Source organism: Chamaea fasciata, unplaced genomic scaffold, assembly GCF_029207755.1.
Source record: "Chamaea fasciata isolate MVZ Bird 193981 ecotype frontalis unplaced genomic scaffold, bChaFas1.0.hap1 SCAF_3, whole genome shotgun sequence".
In the NCBI taxonomy this organism is placed as follows: domain Eukaryota; kingdom Metazoa; phylum Chordata; class Aves; order Passeriformes; family Sylviidae; genus Chamaea; species Chamaea fasciata.
Window position 1 is genome coordinate 89,225,812 of NW_027094088.1, and position 17,713 is coordinate 89,243,524.

General features: G+C 40.9%; 1 protein-coding gene across 3 annotated transcripts in view; it reads left to right on the forward strand.

The window, feature by feature from the left end:
• The window catches only part of DST (dystonin), a 289,675-nt gene that overhangs the window by 17,781 nt on the left and 254,181 nt on the right, over positions 1 to 17,713 (forward strand). For 2 of the 3 annotated variants that reach the window (XM_066179751.1, XM_066179753.1), the window contains exons 1-2: positions 16,703 to 16,720; positions 16,869 to 17,076. In XM_066179751.1, the coding sequence (XP_066035848.1) occupies positions 16,718 to 16,720; positions 16,869 to 17,076 (211 nt within the window). In that variant the 5' untranslated portion in view covers positions 16,703 to 16,717. Of the gene's footprint in view, positions 1 to 16,702; positions 16,721 to 16,868; positions 17,077 to 17,713 lie in introns of those variants that run through there. The other variant, XM_066179759.1, reaches the window with a different exon arrangement.

Here is a 17,713-nt window from a genome sequence, read left to right on the forward strand (position 1 = left end):
CCTTTTTTGTTTGATTGTTAATGTTTTTTCCATGGTAGGCCTATGCCAAGGGTAGGCCTGCCTGTCACTGCTGGGCCTGTAACCAATTGCCACTGATTGCCAACTTTGGAAAAAGAGCATCAGTGCCACTGAATTAGAGAGCTAAAACTGTAGAAATGGTGTAAGCAGCAAAACAAGCTTGGAAGAACGGATTAGTTAAGCTAAGAATGCCCTGCTTTTTCCAAAAATCAGGGATTTAAGGACCAGCAAAATAAAAATAAAAAATAAAAAAAAAAAAGAAAATGTGAAGTGTTAGTATATAACTTCACTTTTGTATCATTTCATATGTCTGCTGTGTCTGCTAAGATCTACCACTGTGTCCTAGGGTGTCCTATGTTTCAGAAAAACAGTAATAAATCCCAGATTTAGAGAAAACTTCTCTCAGTGCTGTCACCATTATGTCACTTCCTTGAAAGTGCTTTTGCAGCATATCTTTTATACAGTTATATAGCTCTTTTGATAGCTTTTCCTTCTACAGCCTTGATGAATGCTCATTTCTACCAAAAAAATAATAAATTATCTTTATTACACTACAATCCAAAAAACATAAGTCACCAATTTAATTTCTCATGGACACTGTAAGTTATTTTGAGTGTATTATTAATGCCATGGTGACAGGGTGAGCAAGGCTTATGCTATTGCCATGACAAATCACTTCAGTGTTGTGAAGTTCTAGGCAGTCACCAGGATGTCCATCCTGCAGTTTATTGCATCTTCATCCCACTTAGTGTCAATGTCTTCAAGTTGAGAGACTTTTGACCTTCATCTTTGTACAGTGTGCATGACTCAGTACCAGAAATGCTCTTATTAATCTGCATAATTTCTTTCCCCTTTTCCCCCCTGATATTCCTGGCTGTGCCCACTTAAACCACTCTAAATAAATCATCTGTTGTGTTGATGTTTACATTATGGCCAGATTCTGCTGAGTCATCACTTAAAAAAAGTCATGTATCTGCTAACCAGGAGACATAAGTTCTCCTCATAAAACAATTCTCCTTTTTGGTTTTTTTTTCTACTCACGCCTTTTTGTCCCCTTTTTTCTGACAAGAATGGTATCTCCAAAGTAACTATAAAAGAACCTTATGGAAAGCTTTTTCTTTGCTCCAGCAGATTTTATGTCCTGAAATATGTTAGCCTGCTTTGTTGTCATACTAAGATACATGCATAAAGACTTTTCAGATATTTATTAAAAGCTTTGGTGGATATTTAGCTGCTAGGCTTTCTTATTCTTGCTAATTTAGACTATTTTGTATTTGGTTGGTTTTGTTGTGTCTGAATCTTGTTTTGCAGTTTCCTAGCTGCTGCTATAATTATCTGAATTTGCTTGTATTATTTCTTACTTCCTGCATAGCAATCTGAGATCTTTCCAGTATTGTTCCTGATCTTGTCAGAACTAAATGAGTTGTAATTGTTTGGATGGGAGTAATCCCGCTGAAGACAATAATTGCTCCACTTGAATATGTGTCTACATGAGGAGATGTTCGCAGAAATAGAACACTAGTTTTCTCTGAAAACTAAATTTTTTTATACCTTTCAGATCATTAATGGGGACACTAAATATATTTTGTGCTAATACTGATCCTTGCCAAAAAAAGTTTATAAGCCATTTTCATTTTTATTTGTCTTACTCTAGTGCAACATGAACACAGTGCTGAAGCTCCCCCTTTTAGGCCATATTGTTACATCTCATGCCCTGTAGGTCACCCTCTCATTAGTGGCTGTATTATTTGTGCTGACATTCTCTATAGGTGACAGTTTTACATCAGCTTCATATGGACGAGAGTACAGATACACATAACATGTGTACTTGAAATTTTGGACACGATGGAGAACTCTTGAGAACAAACAGATCTTTGTTTGTTAGATTGGTGTGGTTGCATGCTAGTCAAGGGAGTGTTACATATCACAAACTGGGTACCTGATTCTGTATAGGTAGTTAAATTTTCTGAAGGTGTGGAAGCTTGTGCAAAAATCTCTTGTTGTGAGCGTGCTGCTGCCTAGCAATACTTCTCCAGGGCAGATTTTAAACTGTAGGTTCTACTATAAGCATTTTGAAAATACTATCTATGTTTTAAATAGTGCTTCTGCTCTGAAGCAAAGTATAAAACACTGCAAATTGTAACAGGTGGCTTTGAGTTTGTGTAAACACATGTGGCTCCTGAGCTGTGGGGTCAGTTAGATGTACAGTTCTGCCAAATGATGTTTGTATGTCTATGAAGATAATTGGAAAGGGATGCTGTCAAAGCAGCATCTTTTGACATCCCCGATGTTGAGCGATTTGAAGGGCTCCTAAATTTACTGACTCATGCAGTCACCAAGGATTATTTACAATCATGAGTTGTAGTACCAAAATTTGCACTTCCATTTATCATATCACTCTAAGATGTGGTAGATGAGACTACAGAGACAGGATGATAATAAACCTGTTTACTTCACTTTCAGATGTGAAAACCCTCTTTCTACTCAAAAGCCTTGTACTTTACATATCCAAAGATGATCTATTTTGCCCCAGAACTGTTGCAACAGCATATATTGAGGTGATTATCTACTGAATATTGTTACAAACAAAAGTATCTGTGAAATAATCTACAAAGAATAAACTGTTGACAAATAATGAGCTCAGAAGCACTGCTGATTGTAGGTACTCCTCAGAGTCTCCTAATTTACCTGTTTATAATTGTTCAAAGACTGGCCTTTGCTGCAGCAATTTAGCTCCTTAGCATCGCTCCAAGTCACTACAAGGAAAACAGGGAGAGGTCAGATGTCTGGGAAGTCACATGTGAAAAAAACCTGATATGAGCAGCTTCATTTGGCTCCACTGTGGCTAATTCCATGGCTAAAGTGAAACTTGCACTATCGATACTCTGATGAAGAAACCATAAAGCAAAATGATCAATTTTTAATGCCTGTAAAACCATAAGCTGTCCCATTCATGGTCTTTTCAGCTATCCTGGTTTTTACTTATATGCTGTGTTTAAGCCTTAGAACTTATGGGAAAATCAGTATTAGAATTCTGTCTGAAAAACACTTAGGAGGTTTTTAAACATCTGATATCAAATAATTTATACAACTCTCAGAAGTCTCTCATTTCTGACACCTTACTCGAGAATAATTTTTTATGGATAAAGTTCTACACGGCACCTTCGGAGTTTTAATGTCTAATTAAATAATATCCATTTCATTATTTTCCATTTATTCTTACTCTGATGTTATGTACTAATTTTCCAATATCACTATGTCCTTTACATGCTATTTGAATAACCTAAAGCATATGAGGTGCAATATTGCCCATCACCCTGCACAAGACTTGGTTATTTCCAACTGTTAGCTATTTAATCTATAGATTGCTTTCATATCTTCTTTCTTTTGGAGACATCTGCTCATGCTGGATTGTGTCTCCTGTGAATTGCATTTAGAAGCAAACTTGGCAAAACATTATCATGCCATCTTTCACTTTCAGCAATTTTATTAACATTATATGAACATTCTCAAATGTATGACAGAGCTGTGAGCTGTCAGATTCTGCATGCACGTGCACACACACACGCATGCACTGGTCCTCTCACAGGACAATCTCAGCACAGCCATAATGAACAAACACAGGGAACATGTGAATCCATATAAAAAGGGAAATAAGGACTGCATTTTTTTCATTTTTAAGACTGCTATGGTTTAGCCTGCCATGCAGCTAAACATGAACAGCACCACAGAGCTGTTTGCTCGCTCGCCCCAGTAGGATGGGGGAGAGAATAAGAAAAAGGTAAAACCTGTGGGTCAAGAGGAAGTTTAATCAGACTGAAAAGGAAGGGAAAAGAATAAGAATTATAAAACAATGTACAAAACAAGTGATGTCCCATGGAGTTGCACAGCACCTGCTGTCCAATGCCCAGCCAGTCCCAGAACAGGAGGCTGCCATCTTTGGTCAGCTCCCCCAGTTTTGTTGCTCAGCATGATGCCATAGAGTGTGGAACATCCCCTTGATCACTTGGCGTCAGCTGTCCCAGCTGTGTCACCTCCCAGCTTCTTGTGCTGGCAGGGCAGCATGAGAAGGTGAAGAATCATTGATGTAGTGTCAGCCATGCTCAGCAATGACTAAATCATCAGTGTGTTATCAACAGTATTCTTACCTCAAATCCAAAACACGGCACTGTACCAGCTACTAGGAATCAAAATAACTCCACGACAGCTGAAACTAGGACAAAGACTTAAAAGACATTGATGGGGATTTTGAGAAGCTCCTGACAGTTTAGTAGGTGATAGTTTCATAAAGTTTTTAACAAGATTTAAGCATCTAGCCATCTTAAACATTTTTTAAGATATCTCAAGGAACCTATTTTAGACTCATAGGATCTCTGCAAATATGACTATTAATGCTAAATCAAATCATGTTTGAAATGAAGAGAAAGCTTTCAGTGGCCATTAGGTTGACTTCAAAGTTAGTTCTTTTTCCAAGAGACTGTTTACATCTCTTTTTTGGGCTGCTATGCTTTATTGCTTTTCTTATAGGAATTAATTCCTCACTGATAAATTCTTCATAAACAGTTTTGCCCAAAGAGTTCATTTTCCCGCTGTTCTTCCAGCTTCTGTGACCTCCTCCCTTGCTGCCTGCTCCTGATTTCCTCTTGGCTGCTTTTCCCTCTCCACCCTGCAGCTCATCCACTGTGTTACAGCCATTGCCTGTTTCTTCCACTCCTTTTGCCCAGCTCCTAGGCAGTTTAGGTATTTGAAGGGATTTCTTAAAGGTGTATTGCCTTGAGTTTCACAACTAGGCCCTGAAGGTGATTGCATTACTATTTTAAAACTACTTTTCCGTGAAACACAACAGTGATATGTCAAGAATTAGATCTGGGATTTAAAATTATTCTTGTCTTTCTAGTGTTTTTTTTTGTTTTTTTTTTTTTTTTACTATGGATGAGTTACTACAGCTATTAAGAATAGTACAAAAGAAACAATTTATTTGCAATAATGCTAATAATTGATAACACATGAATGGAAAAAGATGTAGAAACTAATCATAGCAGTAACAGTACAAATCTGTATTTAGAGCACCTTAACTGACTTCATTGCTAGCTCTTATGTGGAGGGTTAAGGGAATTTGAATTGATTGTCCTCTTTGATGACAGATCATGCTTGTTTTGAATATATTTACTTAGATTTAAAGTTACCTGATTGAAAATTGCATCAAATCTGTTATTTTTCTGTATACCATTGCAAATCATCCTGTACCTGTGGGCAAAGCCCTCTAATACAGCAGGATTTGTCTTGATAGGTGAGCTGATTTCATACCATTTTTATTTTTTCTGAGTCAATTTTCATTCCCAGGGAATGAAAATTCATTCCTAACTTATTTAGTGAAAATGAGAACTTAAACCTGTCTAACTCTCTTTGATCTAAAGTGTTCAAAGAGGGTCAAAAGTTAGCCGTGGTCCTTGGAGCTGAAACTAACTTGCTACTTCTAATTGGAAGAGAATGAGAGAAAATATTCTTCAAATGTTGTATGGAAGAAATAGAGTTGTGAAACTCTGGCTTGAAAAATGTCAATTTTTTTTTTCCCACCATCATTTTACCATGATTTCTATTAACTGGGGTTTTGTGTTCATTGATAAAATTTTACTACATGCATGCAGCATAGACTCACTGAGAAATTAAATTTTTAGCTATTCAGAATTTTTCTTTTTTAAATCCCAGTGTCCTTCTGGGAGAGCTAGTAATAGAAAGCTTAGCTGCTAAAATGTGCTAGCAGTCTTAACTGTAAGAAAAAATGTTTTATGGATGTGATTATAAATGGTGAATCCTGTACAGTAGCTGAAAGTAGATTAAAAAAATTAATCAGCTCTGATCTTGTTGATAGTGTTGTTTGCACAACTTAAAATGACCAGTAATTGTCTCACAGATGCATAGTAATTATAGTCTAAATGCAGATGTTTCCTTTTCCTTCACTGCCACAAGAGTCACTCTTCAGGGTTGTATTGTGTAACATCCTACTGTGGCACATAAAAGTACATCTTTATATAGCTTGGGACTCCCTTATCCACTTGTATTTATATATAACACTACACATATGATGTTAAAAGAATAGTTTGGCAGAGGCAAGTATTCAGATATTCAGATATTATCAAGCACTGGAATTAAGGTTACACGTGCAATTTTAATTCAGTGGATTATGCATCTGCGTTGTCATACAGGCTTTAATTGTATGATGGTGTACTGGTTTTTCACAAGATGTACTCTGCATTCATCATAGGGTGGAAGTGCTCTTAGGATGACTCTTATGTGTAGGAGTTCTGCTGCAGAAGTTGTAAAGTGTATAAATGAATAAAACAGGAGATTGCAGGAAGACAGAAGATCTCTCATGTCTTTAAAAATAGTGAGTGCTGCTTTGGAGATTGAAGGGTGGGCACAGGGTCACTGTAAATGAGCGGAACAACTGGTTTAAAACTTTTTTTTAATCTTCCATTTTCTAAGTGCCTGAATCAAAGCATGTAATTATAGAAGTTCTTAAGGTGCCACTCACCACTGAACTCTGTGTTTGCTGTAGTCTGAGTATTATTGATACATAATTTTAATAGCTCTTGAAAGTCAGATCCCTGGCATCTCAATTTGACCTAGGTAAAAATTGGCTTCTGGGTTTAGTTTGCATCCTGTGTAATGGTAGAGAAGCAGTCAGATACTACTGTAATGATGAGCACCAAAAAACTCTCTGTTAAATAATAGCTCCTTCTTCACACTGATATTTGAATAGCATGAAGTAATTTAAGTTCTAGGGCTGCCCATTGAACAGAGAATAACATAACACTGAATAACTGTTTCTGGAGTGAATATCACCCATCATTTGCACTAAATAAGAGCAAGACTTTTATTAAGAAAATTACTGAGGATGCAATAGTATATGATCACATCATTATGACTGCATCATAATACACAAATAAACCAAGGCTGCATGGTGACCCTTAAGTCTGGGACTTGGTAACATTTTAGTACTTAACTTTGCAGCCTTAAGAAAAGTATTTTAACAGGAACTTTGTGTTTAATTTCCTACTGTTGTTAAAAACAAGCTGGGAAAGCTCTGCTGTGTAGCTCATTGGCAGGTTTTGACACTGACCTCGTCAGAAATATGGAAAATTCTGTTGGATTTCAGGGAGAGACTGATGGCATTTGTATTCCTCACAGGAATCAGTAACACAGGGGAGGAGGTATTTTTTTTTTCTAGAGGAACTCTCAGATATTTGCTAATAGCTGGAGTTGGGGTGAAAATTCCCTTTCCTTCCAGGCTCCTTAGGTGAATGTGCTTTCCTGTGCTCATCCTTCCCAAGTGTGGCTGTTTCTGCCACGTCTCCACCAGCCTGTTTCTGACCTGCCTCTGCTAACTCCTTCCTTGCTGTCCAGTTCTCACTTCTCTGCTGACCTTGGCCCTTCGGCTCTCGCTCTGTCAGTTCTTATTTCACCTCTTCATGTCACAGCCTTTCCCAGGTTCACCTGGTCAGTCCTCTCATTTCTCTGAGGCACTTGTTCAAGCTGTCTCTTTGATTTCTGTGCCTTGCTGTGACCTCTGGTTGCATACTCCATTCCTTGGCTCTTGTCCATCTTCTCTGAAACCTACTCAGACAGTTCATACCCTCCTTGTTCACTAAACTACCTCGTTCAAAGCCTCTTGCAGAGGCAGTACCAGTTTTATGGTATGTCAGAGCCTTAGCTCTCCTCCAGTCTGCTTCCTCCAGAATTGATGGTTACTAATCCCAACAGTTACCTTGCAGCTCCATTTTTCCTGTAGTCTTTATCCACAGAGTCTGCTGCTCCCTTGAATGCTTTTCAGCTGCAGCTCCCAGACTCTGGCAGTCTCTGTTTGTCCCTCAGGCTGTCAGTCCCAGTGTATTTCTGCAGCCCTTTCCTGCAGCGTGCCGGTTCCGGTGTTTGTCCTCCCCACACTCACATCACTCGGCTCCTTCCTCTCGCTGCCTGCACGGCTGAGCGAGTCACGGAGAGCAGAGACAGAACAGCCTCCTGCCCCTCAGGTCTGCCTTCCCCTGCTCTCCATGCCTCTTGTCCACACTGCCATCCACCTGAAACCATGGCAAGAAGTGAATAAATGCAAAGATTAGTTTTTCCTCTGGAAGGATCCTGGTCAGCTCCTTGGTGGGATGGTAGGTGTCCCAAGCGTGGAGGTAAGAGCTGTGAGGGTGAAATTTGCTTGGTCATTCTGTGGTGGTGGGGTATTGCTCTGGCAGATCTAAAACCTCTGAGAGACTCTTTGTTCAGGGGGTGCCAATCGGAAGGGATTTTTCAGAGATGATACATACACTGAAGGCATTTTAGTTGAGAAATCTGAACCTTGTTAAAAAAAGTCTGGTAAAATAACATTGGTAGTTACCTGAACACTAGGAATAGTTAAACTGTTTACCTTTGCAAAGAACTCCTAATAGGTGAGGAGAGATTAAAAGAAGTTAACTTGCTCAGTAAAACCAAAAAAAGGTGAGAGGAGATAGAATGCAGGCTATGAATACATTGGGGAAGCAAAAAAGGTTATTTAAGGAAATTAACATTGTTGTTGCAAAAAAAATCCCAAACAATCAGGAATAAGGTTGAGGTGACAACTAGGAGATCACTTGTAATCATGGCAGCAGGAGGTTCTGCAGTAGTTCTCCTGTCAGAGTACTGAGATCAAACACAAACTTTAAAAGCTTACTTTATACTCCCTGATGCCAGGGATAGCAGATGATATTTATACCTCAAAGACTTATCACTCTGACAAATGTAGACAGATTTTTAACAAAGGTGGCAAAAGACTTATGTCTAGCTTAAAGCATATTCCTATTTGAAGTATCCATCCCAAAGCTTACGGTCTTCTCAAAAAAGATCACTGGGATTTTTTTTACTGTTTACAAATAACTACTGGATGTTTTCATAATCTTGCTCTCAGGCTTCTCAGTCAGCTCTGCCAAAAAATTTTCAAGAAAATTAAACCTTGGGAAGGGAATATTTTCAAGCAAACTCAAAATGGATTTTATAAGAGAAAATCTCATAATCTAATTACTTAAACTTGTATGTGTAATTACAAGAATATGTATTTTCAAATAGTTAAATGATTGCTGGATCGAGTCTTCAAATTTAGTTCTAAAACATTGAATTGAAACAGTTTGAAAACTTGTTTATTTATATAAGAAGGGAAACTTATAAGTCAGGAGTGTTAACTGTTATTACTAAAAGCAGAGTATCAGTACTACGGGTTTAGATTTTCTTAATGCCATTTTAAAAAAAAAATTCCTCTCTATCTTTTTTTTTATTTTTTCTTGAAAACAATCTATGCCCATCACAGTTTCAAGAGCTACTTAGAACTTTAATTTGCTCTTTGCTTTCCAGAGTGCTTCCATACCCTGATATACCTTTTATACCAAGAGTAATTTAGTTTATTGTTAAAACATGAATATATAATATAAAACAGTTTACAATGAAAAGTTTAGGAGGCTGAGAAAGGATTTGAAGCTAGATGATTTTGTATTCCAGATTCTTTCTCTGTTACTTGGTTTGCCTTGTAGGTGTAGTAGGCAAATAAGACTCTGTGTGCCTTCCTCAAATCTTAGTTATTTTGTCATGTTATGGTCTTTCGTGTCTGGCAGACTGGGGGGATCTAGGTCTGCCATATCTGAATGAATACAAAATAGTTGCATTTAAAAATTAACACCTAAATTATTTTTGTGTAATGGGAAGTTTTCTTGCAACACTTATATTCAACAGTCATCTAAGGTACATACATTTCTTATACAGAAATAATTCACCATTTTGACATCCTGACATTTTAGGTATTAATATAGGAAGCATTTATTTTGAAACAAGATAATGATAACAGAAAAGCACTTATATTTTCCTGACGGTTTTAGCATAAAACTTAACTAAAATACGTATTCCCCATGCTGTAACTTCTCAGATACTCACAGCTCAAAATATTATTTCCCCATTGCAAAACCTTCAGTACCTTTCTGTTGGCTTCTGTAATGTAGATAAGCTATTTTAAGATTAAATCCTGCAATTCATAATGGAAAACTAAGTAGAGGAAATAGATGAGGAATAAAGGAATGGATTTAATACATAACATATCATGGCTGCCATGTTGATGATATTATGAATTTTTAAATGACATTCAGAAAGCATCCACATTTTTTGTTAGCAGTTTTACTAAGAAGCTTTTCAAAAGAACTAATGGCTTTGGCACAGTTATTAAACAGTATTATTTGGCCCCACTTGCATGCAGGTCTTGATTACACTGCAGGAAGTATACGTTGCTTTTCAACATATTCATTAAAAAAACCAAAACAAGCAGGTTTTCCTTACACAGCAACATACTTGTTTTTCTCTTATGATGGCTATTCTTCCTTAGTGGATGTTGCTGAGATCTGTGGAGATTATTTGGACAGTATCTGATCCTTCAGCTCAGTCTTACACTTAGCAGGGAAGCATCTGTGAAATGTGATAAACGTGAAGCATCTACCAACTTCCTGCTCCTGAAAGCTGAAACTCTACTTGTTGTAGTGTAATATTCACTAATTTCTTTTTTTAGCTACTAGTAGATGGTATCTCTTCAGATCAATATATTAGCGCTTGAAATTTGGTGTAGTTCTGCAGAATTCATACATGAGCTGCACAGTGGTTCCTGTTGCTTCCATTGCACATGCCCCATTCAGGGACTACTTCAATATTTTACCCAATTACTAAGTAAAATTGAATTTCGAAGCAGTTGACAGAGCAGAGATCAGAGCCCAGCACTTCCATCTCCCAGAGCGCACTGCATGCTCCAAAGTGGAGTGGCTACTCTTCCTCTTTTCCCATTCTATGTCTAGAAATCTTAAACTTTATTTTTTTAAAAACATTTTTCCTCAACCAGGAGGTCATTGAGGAATAGTCTCAAGACTGGCTGCTGGGAGATGAGGGTCTGAGCCTAAGTCTCAAGCTTCTTTTTATAATAAGGAAAAGACAAACAGCCACTTCACTTCCCTGAGAGTTCAAAGGAAACTAAAGCTCTCTGCTCTTATGAAACCTCTTCAATTTCAGAAGAAGGTTTGGGGATGCCTTATGTCCCTGAAGAATGAGATGCTTCATCACGGTGAGTGACCAGTTTTTCTGACCATTTGGTTCTACCAAAAGCTCAGTTTTGCATCATGTCACTTTTAGATACGTAAATAGATGACTATCCAATAAACAGAGTTTGATGCTACAGAACTGTTTTGCAACACCCAAGTGCATAAGTGGATCTAGTCCTTTAAACACTTTGAATTTCATGTCCTGAAATAACCTATTTTGTCCAGAAAAATTGTATTCATAATGTTATTTTCAGAGTGGGGGAATGATAGAGATTGATCTACTAGCATCCAGGAAATACTTCATCTTCTTTTGAAAGCCTAGGAAAGCATCAGAATTTCCTTGTGTAAATACAATCATAGACTCAAAAATGTATGTGATGGAATAAACACTGAATGCTTATTTCCATCTTCTCCTACCTTCAGAAAGAAAGAATGTAAGTCCTCTCTACAAAGCAAGTAGATATTGTCTTAATGTTTGAAAAGCCTACCTGTTTGCAAAGACAGTTTAACATAGAGCCAGACCTGGATGATCAGGAGTTTCAGATTTAGTGTATTTGCCTTCCAGCTTTCTGCTTATTGTTTTATAACATTAAATACAAACCTAGAAACTCTGTAGTAATTTTCGTATTTCCTGATAACACAGGTACTTGGAAGTATGGATATCCTCTTAAGTGTGTGGCACAGAACCAAAGAAAAATACTAATTTCCTATATCTTCATCCCCAGTGGTGATTTTTTTTTAAAGTTCATCATCACTGGCTTTACATTGTTCTTGTTTGTACTTTAATTTGTGTGTGTTTTGAATTTTGATCATTTCTGACAACATGCAGTCCCAGGGGACTCACATAGCCTGATTACATACATTGGATGTTTTGTGTTCTGCATTGCATTATCATCTAACCAGGTTAAAGTGGTAAAGATTTACTAATGGGAACATTCAGTTGCCCTAGATTTTGTCTTAAATTTGTTAAGTTATTTTACTTTAAGGGTTGATCCACTTTAATATCATTTAGTCTGGGATGTGAAAGCACAAAAATAGCCATTTATTTTCAACTGATATTCTAAATTATTTTAAATTAGAATGAATTTTGCTGAAACACATTGAGTAAAATCATTATTCCAGTGCTTCATTTCTGTTGATGTTCATCCATTTCCCACCATGAGTATAATAAAAGAAAAAATATATTCCAGGAATTCTGAGATAATTCAGTATAAGTGAAATATAAGTAACTCATCACTAAACTGAAAATTAAATGTCAGTCAGTGTTGACCCGTACTTCCCACTGCTTCCCAAAACCAACGTGAAAGGACTCACTGCAGGGGACAATCTACTTAAAGATAAGATGTGAATGTACAAGCTATTTGATTAGAATTCAGCTGGCCAGCACAATCTCTGATGTGTCATAGGGCTGGGGAATTTTGTAATATGAAGATAATTTGGTATCAGCCTTGTGGCAGCTTTTCCCAGCTGGTTTGCCTGACCGAATTTAAAACCTGACCTCGGTTAATGCTTTCTCCCCCAGGAATGACAGTGACAGTCCCCGCTGTTGTTGACTCTTTCAGCTCCTGCTTACACGTAGCTTACCCGAACTCTGTGGTGTGCAATGCTCCACACCACTTCCCAGCTACACCATCTTCCACTCAGTTTCTCCCTGATCTTCTGCAGTGCCTCACCTATGACAAGCAGCACTTGCTTTCCCTCCTCAAAGGAAATCACGCCTTGGAACCTGGCCGAATCCCTCTTACAAGAAGTACACTAAACGCTTCTTTGAAATCATCCCCGTTACTGGAAACCAGCTCGCTCGTACAGCACGGTTGCAAGCCTGGCTCTCAGGCTGTAATCCCCTGACTTCGCGGAAGCGCGCCGGCAGCGGCGAAGGGAGCTCGGCTCTGCGCTGTGCCGCCCCCGCGGAGCCCTCCGCTCCCGGGACTCGTGTGCGCCGTGCACCCCCGTGCGGCGCCGCCGGCGAGCCGAGCCACGGCAATCCCGGCTCCGGCCGGGCCAGCTCCGCCGGGCTGAGCTCCGGGAGAGCTCCTGAGCGCCCTGATGCACCCTCTGCAGGTGCAGCCGCTCCTGCGGAGCCGCGCCGGGGGCTGCAGAGCCCGCCAGGCTGTGAGCAGCAGCAATGCATAACCGGAGGCAGAGAATAAGCAGCTAGAGCAACTGGGCTGTGACTTTACAGGCCTTCAAGCTAAGAGCAGTCAAGCCCTGACCCTTGTCCTAAGTCCCTAAGAGTAGGCTAAGTAATCAATATTTTATGGGATATAAAAGAAACTTCGCTCAGGTAGTCCCCCCCAAAAGCGTTGTGTATTATTAACTGTTGTTTTTCAGTTGCACACAGCAATGTACTTTATACAGAAACAACAGAAGTGCCTTACATATTTTGATTTTAACAGAAAATAACAACTTTTTTTTTTTTTTCTCCCACGTGTTGTTCCAATGGGCCAGGAACCTTTTTCAGAATAGTACAGATGTTCTGCATTATTCCCTATTTTTTAAACTGCTTAATATGTTGCTCTGATAATGGAATGGGACTTACAACTCTATCATGGAAAATGTGTATGCTAGAAACATAGAATCCAGTAGGATGAGTGGTACGCAAAGAGTGCCTGTGCAAAAGAGGAACAATTACAGAATTCTTATCAAAACTGTTCATTTATTTAAGCAAAATTGTTCAGTTCATTATAAATATCTTTGGAATAGCGAAGTAAAAAATACTTAGGTGCTCAATATCTGTGTGTACTCAGAAGTATCTCCATGCTGAATAAGAAAGCAGGCTGTAATTAAGTTAGCTGACGTTTCTTAATGTTGTCTGGATTTTGCTGTTATGAAAAATTCCTTTCTGAACTTCCTTACATTGCTCTGAAAATGAAACAACGTGGTTCTTGAAGAGTTAAAAGCTAAAGTGGGTTTTGATTATTCATTTGGTTACTGCATGTATTAATTAAGTTAGGATAACCTAAAAGCAGATAGCTAGTTGTAATACACAGATTTGCCGAAGACTGCTCTACCATTGCCCGTTCAGTTTGATTCTCATAAAATATGAGTGGAGTCTTCTCACACAGCTTATCTTCCAGTATTGTAGCAGAGCTGACTAAAAGGCAGACTCCTTTTCCCTAAAATTGACATCTCAGTAGACTGATGGTGCACAATGAATGACCACTCAACAGTCCTTTTGGCTTCTACAGGTAAGAGGAGATGTTATGAAATATAATAATGGGCTATGAAGACCTCTTTTGAAAAAAGGAAATCCTACTGGATAAAATTGATAGCTTGCTTTCAAATACAAATCTGAGAGTTGAGAGATCTTTCCCCAAAACTTCAATAGCAATTGCTACTGTACTTTGTTCTTGCGTATTTCAAGCTGCTACATAAATACTAACAAACTATTGCTGTAGCACCTCACAACACTGTGTTTGGGCTCTTTCCAACTTTCATATTATAAGCTAGAAATGCAGAAGGTGAAAAAATGAAAGTCAGAATCTGTCTCTGTGGGTCTCTGTGATCCAAAGACACTGAGGGTTGCTGATCAGTGTAAAGAAGGTACAGGCCTGAAGCAGGATGTTCAGAGCTGGGATTAAAGGCAACACTTTCTCTTCTGTGGCAAAATCTGGAGCTAAGGACAGGCTCAAAGGAACCTAATCCCTGACTAAGCATGAGGGGCCCAGGTAGCGCCAGCTGGTACAGCAAAGTGCCCTGCAGCAAGCTGAACACTTCCAGCTCCTATCATGAGGACAACTATATGTGACCATCCTGCTTTATGAGATCCAGTTTTAGCTTATTATACAAGCTGACAGCAAAATAGTCTCTGCACTAAAACTAATTATGAAGGCAATATGAGCTGGTATTGGACTTCTCATGTTTCTGTTTTTCTGCACTTAACTTTTGCCTTCTCTACATTGCAATACAATGAACAAGAACTCAGTTAATTGGGTTTATGTATTCATTCCCTCCCTCTCAACTTGCATGTTTCAAACTTCACCATGGAGCACTGTACAAGGAGAAAAGAGAATTGGGATAGAAAGGAAGAGGAGGGTCAGAGGGAAAAAAACCCACTAATAAGAGATCTCTTATTATACCACATTAATTAACTGTATATTATTTTTACTTTAATGCAGAACAAAGAGTGCATCAGATTGTTTCTCTGGATTATGCAGATGCTGAGTTTCAAGTGGGTAAAATACCCCCCATGACAACTGACAGTAAAAAAAAAAAAAAAATCAGACAGCAACAATCCATTTTATCAGATCTCTGTCACTGGACAAATTTCTTCTTTAAGTAAAGGTACACTTTAAGCCCCTTTATAGAAACACATAAAATTAAGAAAAGGGCAACCATACAAGCCTAAAATACTATTTGGTTTAGTATCAAATCTAGAATCTAGAAGGGCTGAATGGGGCTGTTCCTGTGTAACAAAATATGATGTCTTTAAACTGAAAGAGGGTAGATTTAGATTAGATATAAGGAAGTAATCCTTCATTATGAAGTTCCAGTGAGGCACTGCACCAGGTTGCCCAGAGAAGCTGTGGAAGTGCTCAAGGCCAGGTTGGATGGGGCATTCTGCAAACTGGTCTAGTGGAAGGTGTCTTTGCCCCTATTGAGGGGCTTGGAACTAGATGGTCCTTAAAGGTCCCTTCCAATTCAAACAATTCTGTGAGTCTATGATCCTACTACACCTGTAAAAGTTGACAACAGCACACACCTAAAAATTAAAATAATTGGATGAGCACCAGGTTGCAATTTTAAAAGGCTGTAACAGTAGCTTCCACATGACAAATCAAATCCATAATTTTCTTGTCTCGTGCTTTGGAGAAACCACAAATCCCTTCTATCAGAAAATACAGAGTAAAAGGAATAGCACCTTGCTGTCCCTTGTGTCCTGATAATACGCGTTTAATGATGTACTTTAAATTGCAACATGGTGCCGAACTATTACTGTTCACACATGTCCGTTTTCCACTTTACCATAAACAGGGAAGCCAGACATGGCAGCAGCTCTCTCCCTGCACTGCATCACTGTTTATTTACGTTTCTGGAAGAGCTCTTTTTGAGTAGCTTGGGAAGCCTTAAAGTGGATACAGTCTATACGCCAAGATCAGTCGTTTGTTCGCCGAAGCCTCCTGGCTTAGTGTGACCAAAGGCTGCCCATCGTGTCCTGCCGCCCAAAGGGGCTGCTCTGAGAAATCATGTTCCTTCCTTCCCTCCTCCCCTCCGCGCCGGGCTGCCCCCGGGAACGCGGGGCAGGAGGAGGCCGGGGCGGTAATAAAGAGCCCGCCTTGGCTCCCGGCTGGCCTGCCTCTGTCCCAGGGGCGGATTCACCAGTTGCTTGGTGATGGCAAATCTTCCCCTTGTCCTGGCGGGGGAGCCAAACGCCATCGATCTGTAGCCGGGAAGGTTGGTGTGATTTTTTTTTTTTCGACTGTTGTTGCTGCTGGGTTTATTGTTGGGGAAGTGGGAGGCTCATTTGCGAGCTGGTTGTCCAGCCGCAGGCCACGGCTCTACCCCGACATCCCTCCAAATGCACTCCCGCTTAAGACCGGCTGTTTTTTGGAGCATCACCCTCGGCACTCCGCACACGCATCCCTTTCCCCTCTAAATTCACAGCAATGGTGAGCGGCGGCCCTCTCCCCTATCCTCCTTTTCCCGTGAGATGCTTTTCCACGCCACGCGGGGCGGGTATTCGCCGGCGCCACCTGAGGCCCCTCGTCCCGAGCTGCTCCCCACGCACCCTGTCTGTCTGTCTGTCTCCCCGTGCAGAGCTCCGGCAACGCGTCCTACCGATGCTCCATGTCGTCCTCCGCCGATTTCTCCGACGAGGAGGACTTCAGCCAGAGGTCGGGGACAGTGTCGCCGGCGCCGGGGGACACGCTGCCCTGGAACCTGCCCAAACATGAGCGGTCCAAGCGGAAGATCCAGGGCGGCTCGGTGCTGGACCCCGCCGAGCGGGCCGTGCTGCGCATCGCCGGTAAGGCGCGGTCGGGGGCGGCCGGGCGGGGGGCGGCCGGGGGCCGGAGGGACCCCCCCGTCCCTTCTCTTTCAGAGCGCGGCCCCGCCGGGCGGTGACTAAGCTCTTTGGCCGCCTTTTCCGGCTGGGTGAACTGATGCGTGTGGAAGGCGAGCCGAAACACGCGCAGGTGCGCCCATTAAACTTTCATGCGAAAAGGCATCAGCGGCCGGGGGCTGCAGCCGCGGCGGGGGCGGCGCAGCGGGGCCGGCGCTTTTTTCGGCCCACAAGGCCGAAGCAGCCCCCGGCCGCCCTGGGTGGAAGCGGAGCGGGACCGCCCGCAGCGCGGTGAGAGGCCGCGGCGGCCGATGATGCTCCGTGAGGGGCGGGGGACCAAGGGCCGGTCTTTGTCCGCTCGGGGCCTGGGCTGCGCTCGGGGTGGACGGGGACCGGAACGGAGCCGCTCCGGTGTGCCGGAGGCGCCGACGGGCTCTGGCCCGCGGCCCGGCGACAATTGATGTCGAAAATAGGGCGGAGGTCCGCATCACCCTGGCGAAAGCTGGAAAACGCCTATAAATGAATCCCAGAAAGATGCGGCGGTCCTCAGTGCTCCCCGGGGACACCGCTGTTGCTCACCCCAACCACCCCGATTGTATAT